At 49.1% G+C, this 12,920-nt stretch overlaps 1 protein-coding gene across 2 annotated transcripts; it reads right to left on the minus strand.

Annotated features, from left to right (window-relative positions):
* Window positions 1–1,557: 1,557 nt before the first annotated feature.
* Window positions 1,558–12,544, minus strand: DCTN6 (dynactin subunit 6). Of its 2 annotated transcripts, none has more exons than XM_073340332.1 (7): window positions 12,435–12,544; window positions 10,559–10,623; window positions 7,982–8,087; window positions 5,341–5,429; window positions 4,492–4,539; window positions 2,864–3,006; window positions 1,558–2,015 (listed from the first exon to the last, which is right to left on the minus strand). In XM_073340332.1, exons 1-7 carry the CDS (start codon window positions 12,455–12,457, stop codon window positions 1,917–1,919), a joined length of 573 nt encoding a protein of 190 aa, XP_073196433.1. In that variant the 5' UTR covers window positions 12,458–12,544; the 3' UTR covers window positions 1,558–1,916. The 2 variants fall into 2 exon arrangements, with proteins under 2 accessions (XP_073196433.1, XP_073196435.1); XM_073340334.1 differs by lacking the exon at window positions 12,435–12,544 and adding an exon at window positions 11,873–12,103.
* Window positions 12,545–12,920: the final 376 nt, after the last annotated feature.

The following is a 12,920-nucleotide window of genomic DNA, read 5'->3' on the forward strand; positions in this document are numbered from 1 at the left end:
AGACGCTTGATAAGCTAGAAAGACAACAGAAGGATGGGGACAGCTCTCCCAAGAGCTTTCAGCTTTACATTGCAGCGCTAGGCCCACCTTCAGCTCCAGGAGCAGCAGCTTAGGGGGAAGAGAGTACTGAAACGTCTGTGAGCATGTCTCCCCTAATGGCTGGCCCAGATAGGGGATGGGCGCTGAGGGTGCACCTTGATACCAAGAGATTGAGCACTGGGCTTGGGGGAGGACTGTTCTATTAGCACAAAAAGCCAATGACCACAATGGAACCGGGAGGTGGAACAATAAAAAACAATACATTTTCTCTCTATTGCAGCAGCAGCCCAGCATTAGATTGAAGCTTCGGCCCATTCTCTATAAGGGGGTTTCCAGGAAGCCCCAGGGGCAAGCACCAGGAAGCCCCTGACTCTACTGACATGAACACACTGGCAAACCTGCTGCCCTCACATATAAGAAAAAACAGGCAATTTTCCTAACCACATTCTTCTCCAGGACCTTTTGCCAAAACCACCACCTCCTGCTGTAAACCTGTAAAAGGAACTTGGGATTTTGCAGGAAGGGGAGGTTGCTTAACCCACCCCCAAAATGTCATTATTAAGGTGGTACTCCCTAAAGCATTCAGGTTGATCATTTCAGAACTGATTTAGGGTCTCAGACCCACAAATCCCATTAGAATGAATGCCCAGCTCACCTGGGCAGCTCTCTAACATTTTTAATAAAGAGGACTTTTCACCAGGGAAATGAATTCTGGGTTGAAGGATTGTTAAATGTCTGCAGGTCTCGGCTAAGGTTCTGTTCCAGGCTTTGGATACTTTTCAGTATTCACTCCTGAAGTCCCTCCTCTGAAGACTCTTTGCTTTCATTGTTCTACAACCCCCTGTGAGTGCTGACGCAGTTCAGTATACACACAGGACAGGACTCTCTTCGTTTTAGAAACATGGTCAGAACAACTCATTGATTATCGAATACACCATTTCCTGAACTAACTGCTTTCCAGGGTGATAACACACAGTTTATCAGAAAGGACCTGTGATGGGGTTTTGGTTCAGAAAGACTGAAAACTGAATGAGCAATGTTTCTGAAAGTTCTGAAATCTAAAACAGACAGCAGAAACCTTTCAAAAATTACCCTTTGCCAACCATTGCCCCGCTCCCCCACTAGAATAAAAGAGGTCTCGAGGCTCTGCCAGGCCAGCATCACAGTAAATAAATGGAGGAGCTGCCTCCACTGACTTCTCTTAACTGCATTATCTGAAGAGAACACGAACGCTCATACATAGTGCTATGCATCCACAAACACTAGGCAAACTAAGTGCCTTTTCCACCCCCACGGGGCAATGTAAGAGCTGAGATAAGAGCACAGGAGTTAATCTATTTAGACTATAAACTTTACTTAGATTATGAACCGTGGGCCCCTGGAGGTGCTAACATAACACCAGTAAATAAGAACCGGCATTATTGGCTCTCCCTGCTAGGCCAGGATGCCTCTAGTCATTTTGACATTAATATTGGCTGAAAGTCTTCAAGATGAAATAGGACCATTAAAATCACAAAGTTGGGAAGGTAACATCTTTATTAATAGCATAAAATAAGCTGTGAAATATGTTCTAATCATCCGCCACTTTTGTGCCCCTTTGAAAGAAATTTCTGTCCTACATCACAAGAGTAACTGGTGACATCATTATCCAGAAGGAACTGTGTATAATATTATAACCAAGGCAACCACCAATCAGACTTCAGATCCAGATATTTTACTAAATATAAATAGTAAAAAAAAACAAACAAACCGTTTTCTCCAAATGGAATGCATGAGGAAAGATCAGCTACATGTGTGTATGGAGTGCTAGAAATGGAGGGGAAATTCCCAGATCAACTCCTTTTGCAGATGAGGGCATGGTACCTTGGGGGAAACTCTCAGCTCTTTGCAGGAGTAGATGTTATCTTCATGGTCTTCTTTAGATGGTGATAATTTGGCAGGATTTTCATCAGGAAATCCAGCTGCAGTGTTTGTGGCTACAAGGAACAACATATAATTAGACAAGCACTGGCAAGGGGTAAGAAACAACGGCATGTTAAACACAGTGGAGTTGGCTCTGTAAGTCACCTAATTTAGACCCCAATCCTGCCCCAAGATCGGTATGGGCAGACTCTACTGATGGCACAGCACTCCACCCCGACGCAGTGCAGAGCCAACTGTAGGACTGGCACCAATCTGCGTAAAGCCAAGGCACCTGGACACACTCATGCTTTAGAGCGGTCCTGGGCCAAGGCACTTGGATTAGTGTAACCGCACTGCAAGTTATGGAGACAAAAAGATGGACGGTTAAACACAGGCATGTAACGGGGCATATGCACAGAAGCCTAACCTGAGTGCAGAGGGCACATGTTTACACTGTATTGGGCAGCTAGGGGGAGACACACTCCAGATATTTCCTAGGTGACAGGCCTTCAAAGTCTGACATACTGCAAACTAACTGTATGGAAGGAAATTAAATTGAAGCTCCCAGGGAAGGACCAGAGTATAGTTGGTTAAAAAGCCGTCAAGACTAAATGTGCTTCCGGAAGAGCAGAATGGTGAACCTCAAAGGGGGCCACTGGCTGCCCTGCCTGCTGCCCCAGAGGGACTATGCAAGGTTGCTAAGGATGGCCATTCTTTGGAGTGACGCACTGTTTTCCTGCTGGAAGAAAGCTCTGCAAATCTGGCTCCCAGCCTTTGCTTCCCCCTCCTGGATCACATGTTTTGCAGCTCTTCTCTCCCCTGGAGTAGTGTGCCTGCTTCAGATGAATGGAAATGAATCGCTCTGGAGCGCAGCTCACTGAGGAGCGGCAGACTGCATGGCCTGGCAGTACAGCATACTCACCTGTGGCCGCTCGGTCTGCACTCGGCGAAGGCACTTTGCGTCATAGATCACAGTGTTCTCCGGGATCACTTCATGTGTGTTGATGTTGCAGCAGGCCCCGATGACACAGCCACTGGTCAGAATCACATTCCGACCAACAACGGCTGCAAAACAGAGAAAAAAACCTTGCCGTGGCTGGAAAGGGGAGAGAGACAATCAAAGCACCCAGAGTGCTGCGATCCAGGACGGGCAATATTCACACACATTCAAACTGTCATCCTGCTCTCAAACACTCCTTTCGCTTGCCCAGGCCTCTCTATCCTGACTTCTACCAGCCTTCATGCCTGCTCCAACAGACCTGCCTCCCATTCCGTTCCCTTCACGTAACTGCACACTGCTCTCACTTCCATGCCCCTGTCTCTCGAGGCAACTCAGCCACTTCCTCTTCCGATTGTGCAGTAAAACTTTCCCTGAGCTGTGACCCTGTCACAGATTCTCTACACAACATGCAAAGCAAATCTATTGTATATCACTTCAGTCTCACAGGGAGGAAGCTGCATTCAGTTACTGAGTGTGCACACAGCTGCTCTGGAGTGAGCCAATAATCCTGTGAGGTGCGCTCACTGCAGCACCCAAGAGGGGGAGTGCTGCACAGCTGGCTTCATGCTACCTGTGAGCCCCTCCCCAATCCTGGGCACAGCCAGGGTGTGTTCTGGCTCCCAGCACAACTTAAGTCTTAATATCACTCCCACTTCTCCCTCAGTTACCAATCTCCGTTTCATAGCGGTGCAATTATCAGATGTGCGTGCAGGCTGTTCAAGCAACAACCTGGGGGGAGGGATAGCTCAGTGGTTTGAGCATTGGCCTGCTAAACCCAAGGTTGTGAGTTCAATCCTTGAGGGGGCCTTTTAGGGATCTGGGGCAAACATTGGGGACTGGTCCTGCTTTGAGCAGGGGGTTGGACTAGATGACCTCCTGAGGGCCCTTCCAACTCTGATATTCTATGATTCAACAGAAGTTTAGCTTTTATAGACTAACATCCAAAAGTCAAAAGTCATTAGAAAATGCACTTGAAACTCTTTTGATCCCAATTCAGTAGCTCTGCAGCAGGAACGGAAGCCACTGCCTGCATTCAGTCCCTCTTCACCACTTCTAAGGCCAATTAAAGGTTGCTTTCAAATTGCTGGGCTCTGTGCTTTCAAATGGGAATGCTGTGAATTGACTGGAATCACAAGGGTTAGAGATGGCATAAGCCATTCAATAATGTAATCCACCCCCCCCCCCCTCAAGGGTAGGGGATAGTCCACTGGGAAAAAAGGTGTGGTGTTAACACCAAGATGTTACAATTCTAGTGCAGACAAAGGCAGTTGTAGTTTTAACACATGCTGCTTGGTTAGCTTCCTCACCAGGGTTTACCTTGACCAGCTACCATGTTAAAAACCACCCCTTTTCCCCTTTCCCTCCTACTGTACACATGGCCTGAGAGAAGACAGAACAGTTGCTGAAGCAATGCTGCACTAGATCTTACGCAACAAGCAAGTACATAAACCCCCTGGCTTTAACAGAACACAACATAATGTAACAGGCATCAACCCTGCCAGAGAAGTGTCTGATGATTTCAGCATGAAGACAAAACTAGTAACACTCACCTTTTGATTCAATTACGTTGTTATCTCCCATTTTCATTGCTTGTGAACCTACAAGTTATAGTTAAAGAAAATATATAATTCTAAGGCCGTGTCTCATATTCCCAGCAACAAATACCCACATAACCCCTCCTTCAAAAAACAAACCCACAACCCAGTAAGGAAGGTGCTCATGGACCTATGCGTGTGTGTCCTGCACTGATTATCATTGCTTAGGCAGGACACTGAAGCTATGGCTATTGTATTCCAACAAGACATGCAGAAAGGCCTATAGTTTGACAACGTGTGGGAAATTACTACTGCCTAATATTTCACCTTTTTCTTTTTAGTCACATTGAATCCAGAAAGATTTTGTGCTTCCTGTGTCCTGAAAGCTAGAAAGCCCCCATGCTATTTCATATAAAGATGGGTATTTTCAAATGACTAACTTGAGTTTCAAATTCAGACCACAAGAGTCGCCCTCTTCTGACTGAACACAAATTGTCTCCAGATCCTTCAACACTGCTGTAAAAATAGATATGTAAGGACTGATAAGGAATACAAACAAAACCCTCGGACACAAGTCCAAAATAGGCAGATCATCATGAGATGCTACGTGAGCTAATGGACTGAGGAAGGAACTTCAAAGCCCCAAATTCTAATCCTTGTTCTCCCATTGACTTGTTGTGTTACCTTGGGCAAGTCACTTAACTTTTCCGTGTCTTTTTCCCTCCCCCTCTGTTAAACGGGAATAAAAGTTCACTACCTCACAAGACTGGAATGACAGCTAGTTAACGTTTGTACAGTGCTTTGAAAATATAGAATACTAACATGTTCAAGTTTGCGTTTTACGTCACTGCTTAGCAAGGATACAACAGCCAACTTCAAAAACATTATAGGTGCCAATGACCATTGGTTTTGCTTCCACCTCTTCCGTGTCTGGTGAAATATTTTCAGGATATCTGCAAGAGGATTGAAGATTACATTTAGAACTTGACCTTCAAAGGGTAGTGTCTCCTTAGAGATCAAGTGAAAGGAAAAAGTGTCCTTCCCTAAAATCTCTACAGCATTTTAGATTGTTTAAATGTGTAGGATTTAATAATCTCATTTAATTTTAAACATAAGGTTGCTGGTTTACTGGGGGCATTTTTCCCAGCCTGGACAATGAAGAGAGACTAGTCAGTTTCTAGATTCTCATGCAGTCACTGAATCCTGCAGTGCTTAAGATACAAACAGCAGAGGAAGGAGAGTTGGAAAAACTGGAACTTTAAATAACCATGGAAACATTTCTAACAAGCTTCCAAAGTTTTGTAAAATGTTGTCTTGACCTCAAGCCTGCTGTGAGGGTTGAGATGAACCTCAAATTCAACACAGCAAGTTCAAAGTCAGTTTTTGAATCTCAGTAATGATGAAATATTGAGAACAGAGAAGGATGAAGAGCACTGTTTCCTAATTCATAACATCCTCATACTGCCTCTCAGAGAGGCCATTTCAGAGGGAAACAGAAAGCAGACAATAGTAACTCATTGAGCCCAGCTTTGCTTTGTGACTGCATCTCCACCATACTGCTATGAAGGCAAAAGCTGCTCATGCCCTGGCCCCACCTACACTCTAGACCAGAGGTGGGCAAACTCCAGCCCGCGGGACCCTCCTGCCTGGCCCTTGAGCTCCCAGCTGGGGAGGCTAGCCCCCAGCCTCTCCCCTGCTGGTCCCCCCCCATCCCATCTCCACCCCGAGCGTCAGCTCACTGCGGCCAGCGCTCTGGGTGGCGGGGCTGCAAGCTCCTGCCGAGCAGCACGGCAGTGTGGCTGGCTCCGGCTGGGTGGTGCAGCTGCCAGACCTGCTGCTCTGAGTGGCATGGTAAGGGGGTGGGGAGGTTGGATAAGGGCCACGGGATCCCGGGGGACAGTCAGGGGAGAGGGAGTGGTTGGATGGGGCAGAGTTTGTGGGGGACGGGGGGGTTGGATAGGCATGGGAGTCCTGGGGGGCCTGTCAGGGGGTAGAGGTGTGGACAGGAGTCGGGGCAGCCAGGGGACAGGGGGGGGGCTGGATGGGTTGGAGGTTCTCAGGGGGACAATCAGGGGGCAGGAAGTGGGAGGGGGAAGATGGGGGCGGGGGCCAGGCTGTTTTGGGAGGCACAGCCTTCCCTACCCAGCCCTCCATACAGTTTTGGAACCCCGATGTGTCCTTCAGGTCAAAAAGTTTGCCCACCCCTGCTCTAGACAAATCTCAAGGAACATGCTGCAACATTTTAAGCTAGCTATTTCAAAAGGGTTGCCAGTCTGGTTTCTGCGGCATCTCTCCCATTTTTATCATGAAGCTGAGGGAAGAATTTTGCAGGCAGATTTTTTTTTCTAGACAAAGCGACAAATGTGTTTTACAAGCACAAATGGGAATAATTTGGGTTTCTAACATGGTGATGAAGGTCTCTCTCCCTCTCAGGCTGTGTAAACATGACCTTGTGGCTGAGGAGGGGGGCAGACCAGGGTGTGCAATGATAGCAGTACTGGGTTGAGAGAGTTTTAGGGCCAAATGTTGCATTGAAACCTGGGCCAGCTCTCTCCTGTCCCGAAAGATTATAACCGGTTCCAGACAGCTAATACCGTGCAGCTGTGGCAAGCGTCCCCGCTTTTGGTAAATGAATTAGAGTGACACCTCAGGAAACTCCAGTCCTCTGCTTAGCCCAGAACAGGTACAATACAGGGAGCCACAGCTGAGGCTTCCCACTCACTGCCCCAATCTGGAGAGACGAATTCTAGGACTAAGAGATAATCTATGTTCTTTCAGTCCCAAGCCCCATGCTGAGACTGCCAGTGATGGTATTAAACATAGATTTTTGTGCCTTCAACAGCATTGTAAAGATTCTTACTAACCCAGGGCCATCCCTAGCCATTTTGGTGCTCTACTCGGCGCCCCCATGGGGGGGCTGTGTATGTGGGGCCTGGCTCCAGGCCTCCACAGGTGGGGGGCAAGAGCAGGCTTGGGGGGCAGGGGAGAAACCACCCCCCAGCACAAGCTGGTGGAGCGGAGCGGGTTGGGGCTGGGTCGCTCCACTCCCTGCCGCCTGGTGAGTGCAGGGCAGGCCCAGCCCAACCCCGCACTCACGGGGCGGCAGGTAGTGGAGTGACCCGGCCCCAGCCCACTCCATTCTGCTCCCCTGGCTCCCAGGCTTGGGGGGGCAGGGGAGAAAGCCGCCCCCCCGCACTCACCAGAGGCACAGCTGAGAGCTGGCAGTGCGGAGAGGCTGGGGCCGGGTCGCTCCTCCACTTACCGCCACCTGGTGAGTGCGGGGCGCCTGACCCCTGCTGCAGTCTTCAGGGGAAGGGCCGGAGTGGGGGCGGAGGCTTTGGGGAAGGGCTGGAGTGGGGGCGGAGGCTTTGGGGCGGAGCAGGGGTGGGAAGAGGCGGGGCAGGGGCTGGAGCAGCACGCAGCTGCGTAGGGCACCAGCCCAAATTTCCTGGTGCCCTGCACAGCTGTGTACTTTGCGTATGGGTAGGGATGGCCCTGTACTAACCCATTTATGATCAATGTCTGCTCTTCTATGAGATTGCCTTCACCAATCACGATTGGTCCTGCTTCTGCAATGATTCGCGCTTTAGGGTGAATCACTGTCCTAGGTCCTGCAGAAACAAGATAAGCTCGTTACTAGCAGAATCTAAACAACTGATATTACTAAAATCAGAGAGAAGGCCCCAAGCGGGGAAATCATTTGAAGAGGTGTCATATGTGCTTTAACATCACAAAAATTCCAGAAACAAAGGAAAGGGACATGGAAATGACTACCCAAAACACAGGAAAAATACATTTTAACTCAACTGAGAGGCAGGATGGGCTTGTGGCTAAGGCACTAGCCTGGGACCAGATCTGCCAATCTCCCTGTATGTCTTTGGACTTAGTGAATGAGTATCACCGTTAAAGAATGTCAGAATTCAAAACAAAATCTCAATGTTAGAAACAGTTCAGGCAGTTCTTCTCAAATAAGAATGCCACGCAATCTTAGCCCTGCTCCTATACCTATGGCCTGAATAAATATGCTCACAGCACTATCTCCATCCACAACAGTTTCACTTTATCAGTGACCCCAGGAAAGCTAGACTACTACAACCTGAACTGGGTATTGGGTGGGCTCCGTGAAACTCTTTATGGACAGACAAATACCAGATTCCTCCCTCGGCCCAGGTTTCTGATTGGCAAAAAGCATACTGAAGGCAATAACTGCTCACTCTGTATTAGAGGCCTAATCCCGCCAAGCAACATACATAGAGAACTGAACCCTACAATTCCAGTGCCCATTACACACAGAGATGGCATGTCTCCATATACAGGAGTCATGTGCCCAGTTCAGAAATTAGAGAATGTGAGAAAAGCAAAGGCCAGGCCCTGATCCTGCTCGCTGTTCTGCACACACACAGGAACCTGCCTGCAGAAAAGCTGAGTGGATTGGGGGTTTAGGACTAGAGATGTATATACCTGAATCAAATGAGAAAAGCAATGTTCTGCGATGCACATTTTTGATACTCTGCAAGAAGAGGTGTTAGGTTGACATCTTGACAGTGCCCGAGTTCAGGGTTCGAGTTCTTGTTTGACAGTGCAAGTTTAATTCAGCATTTCTTGGGTTTCCAATTTAAAACACAACAGAACCCCACTAATTCTTGAAAGGCAGACTTCATGCAGATACGTGCATGCATCCTGAACTTTCAGTAAACAAAGGTTTTCTGTGGGGAATTATACTATGCAAACTGTGGTACCATAACACAAAGAACAAAAAAATAAATTTAACTCTCACTCCTGCAAATGCTTACATGAGTAACTTTATTCATGTGAATAGTCCCATGGATTTCAATAGGGCTGAGTGTAAATTATGCACGTGTGTATGAAAGTGGAGCCACAGTTTGAAACCTATCATTTTTCTTCTAAATTGCCCTCTAGTCTAAATCAGTGATTCCCAAACTTTAACAATCTGTGAAACCCATTTCACTAAAATGTCAAGTCTCGCAAACCCCCTCCTAAAAATGAGTATTTCCAGGGATTTTCTCCTTTACCTGAATATAAATTATAAAAACAGTGATCTTAGAAATATAAAATTTGTTTTTATAACATGCTTATTACACACTATTTATTAATTATTTATCATTACAGTATTTTTATTACATTATGAAAATGGCAACACTCTTCCAAGATCTCACTTTCGTAGCTTGTATCACTTTGAATAAGCGTGTTATAAGAAGACAAGGCTCCTAGGTTTCATCAAGGAGTATCAGATGTGAAACAGCATGAAGGGATTTAAGAAGCCAACTCAAAGAGTTCCTCCTACACAAGCACTCAGGTCTTGAGCAGTCCAGGCAAACAATGCACATTTAACAAAGCTTAATCTTGTTCTTCGTAATAATTTTTAAAACAATACTAGCAGCCTATTTAATTTTAAAAACATCAAAAAATATCCACCTCCCTTTCCATTTCTTATAAGGAGTCTTGAAGTTTAAATCTCTTCACTGGGATAGATATGCTTCCTTTGATCTGCTTAGCTCTTGGAAGGCCAGGGGCTCTGTGCTGCTGGCCCCGTGCTGCCTCAGGTCGCTATGGACAGCTCTGTCCGCCATTAGGGAATTTTTTCCCCGAGAACCCCCTGTAACGGTTCACGAATCCCAGTTTGGGAACCACTGGTCTAAACTGACATATATATTCATGACTTTTGTAAAGGTCTGAGCAGCTCAGGCTGGGAGGGCACTGCAAAGGGGTGCTCTGTGGCAGAATGTCTAATGCATTTCACAGTGAGTCAGATTGCATGTGCCACTCCCGAGGTCTTCACTGTGTCAAAGGAAATATTGATAGCAGTGACGCCAAGACAGAATTTACTGCACTAGTCTTCACTTCTGGCTAGATTTCCACCACAGAAGCCCAAACATTCCAGAGACAACTTACTGGGAAAACACATGGTCTTCTATCACTAAATCCTGGGTAGTTACTGACTACCAGAGATGGGGGGCTTCATTCACTACCTTCTGTTTTCAGAAGCACGGATTCAAATTCAATAGGACAGTGCTTCTGGGGAAGAACAAGACAAAAGCAGCAGCACCGTATTCTCTCTTACCGATAGTTACATCTCCCCTGATTTCACTTTCCACGCAGACGACAGCTCCAGGAGCAATCTTCACACTGCAACCAAAAAATCAATATTAGAAGAAATAAACATAATGCTTTTTAAGGCCAAGAAAGAAACCTAAGAAAAGTGGGTAGATTTGTTCTAACGGATTCCATCTAACTTGCACCTCTACTCTCAACATTTTCACTGAGTTCCACAGTTCAGAAGACCATACACACATTTAAAGGGACACATGAGCGTCCCAATTTACAACTGTATAAACCAATGAGAAAAATCCTCTGGGCTCTAAATGTGAATTTTTAAAATCTTCCACTTTGCCAAGAAACTGAAAGATAAAAAATAGCCACTCTTTCTAAATTCATAAACATTCTGTTTTGCATTTCCTTTTATCTCTGCAGCGCTAACTAAACAGAGATGAGCCAAAAAATCTGAGTCACGTGATTACAGGGAACATTTTGTTCACACACGAAGAAAGGAGACACTGGACTGCATTGAGATGGCATGGGAGACAGCAGAAGTATTTAATATTGATCAGAGTCAGGTCTTGAGGTTATGTGATAATGCAGCACTGCAGCACACACAGATCGGTTAGGACTGGAAAGGAAGTGAACAAGACAAGAAATGGACCTGAAATAAGTTCACATCTGCTGGCAGGACTGTGGCCAGCCAAACAAAACTATACGTACACAGTGTGTCAGGCCATGCAGTGCATATCTCTGGTGCTCCCCATCCCAATTTCTACCAAGATGGAGAATCTGTATATACAGTTGGGGATGCAGGGGGGTTCAGGTGCTGTCTAACCTGTGACATTTTAGAAAACCCCATGGAATTTCCTACAGGATGGATGTCTAAGGACACTTATAGAGAGCTTTTATGCAATAGCTGGGTTATTCATGGGAGAGACAGTGGGGTGCAGGAGTCTATTTCCTCCCCCTTTTCTTGGCAGGGGAAAGGTACTGTGGGGTGGGACAGATCTTTCTTTACAGAAAGAGAAGCAAATTGGGTGCTCCCCGGCTAGGGCGCATCTTCCTCCACCAGTAGGAAGGCCTTGAAGCCCCAGAGTTTCTTCACTCAAACACCACCTCTCTTTGACCAGCTTGCATTTCAGACACCCCAGCTCACAGGGCCTGCACTCCCCTTGGCTGAGCAATTTCCCAAAGAACACTGGAAACCTCTTTCTCGGCAAGGCATGTTTCCCAGTCCTTTAATCATCCTCACGGGTCTCCTCTGAGCCCTCCTGAGCGGAGGACCATCTTCCCTGAACGAGGGACGCCAGGACCGGGCGCCAGGCAGTCCTCTCACCCTTCCCAGACAGGCGACTGCACCTCCCTTTCAGGAGCCTGACTGGCCCGGCGTACCCCGAGTTGCCCCTCACTTAGCCACGGCTCGCTCGCAAAACCAGCACGCAGCTGCTCACACGCTGCGGTCCCTCCTATCGTTATAACACACGCCGGCGGCAACATAGGCGCGGCACGGACACTCCCCGGAGCCCGAGCCCAGCGGCCCGGCCGGGAACGTCGCAGCGTGGGGGCCGCGGGGGGGCCCGGTGGGGGGGGGGAATGGCGTCGCGCCCCCCCCCCGCGCTAACGCCGGCCCTGCTCGCGTGACCCCTCCCCCACCCGTCCGTCCCGTGACGCCCCGGGGGGTGGCGCGGCTGACGGAGGCGGCGAATCCGCGGAGCAGCGGCCGCCCCCCCGGGAGACCCGCGCGGGCCCGGGGGAGACCCAGGGCTGCAGCCGGCGGGGGGAAGGGGGGAAGGGGGAAGCGCAGGGGCGGGTGCGTTACACGGGCAGCGGCCAAGCCCGGGCCGGCAGCGCCCCCCCGACCGAGCCGCTCAGGCGCCTGTCAGCGGCCCCCGCCTCACCCGCTCTGCGCCCTCTCCGCCATCTTCCCCGATCGGCCAGCGACGGCTCGGCCTGCGCTCCGCGTCAGCGCTCGACCGGCCGCCCTGGCCGGGAGAGGGGCGGGGCCGGTGGTCGCGTTGCGCACTCGCCCCGCCCCCCTCGTGGGCGCGGTCCCGCCCCTCGGCGGCGGGGCCACGGGGGCGGGGCCAAGCTAGCGCGCGGCCGGGCCGGGCCGGGCCCCGCCCCAGAGTGCTGCGCTGCAGCCCCTCCCCCCATCCTTCCCAGGCCCTGCCTGCCACGGGGCCCCCCTGACTTTCTCTCAGGCCCGGGCAATTCCCCGCGAGCTCGCTGGTGCCACGGGCTAACCGTCCCTGGGGGGGCTGGCCACAGGACCCGGGGCTGGGGTTCCCCTCCTGTGGAGGTGGCCGCCGGTGCCACAACTCTACAAGCATACCGTGTTTTAATATGTCAGTTATGTGGAGCAAACACTCCAAAGCAGGGTTTGA

This window comes from Lepidochelys kempii, chromosome 4 (genome assembly GCF_965140265.1).
Source record: "Lepidochelys kempii isolate rLepKem1 chromosome 4, rLepKem1.hap2, whole genome shotgun sequence".
Classification (NCBI taxonomy): Eukaryota; Metazoa; Chordata; order Testudines; family Cheloniidae; genus Lepidochelys; species Lepidochelys kempii.

What these genes read in the sequence shown, in the direction of transcription:
- DCTN6 (XM_073340334.1), bottom strand. Translation starts at nt 12,033, where the DNA reads ATGTTGCCGCCGGCGTGTGTTATAACGATAGGAGGGACCGCAGCGTGT. An exon ending in CAGTCGCCTGTCTGGGAAGG is followed by an intron (nt 10,624 to 11,872) that starts GTGAGAGGACTG and finishes TTTTGGTTGCAG; the next exon opens with TGTGAAGATTGCTCCTGGAG. An exon ending in CAGACATTGATCATAAATGG is followed by an intron (nt 5,430 to 7,981) that starts GTTAGTACAGGG and finishes ATCCTCTTGCAG; the next exon opens with ATATCCTGAAAATATTTCAC.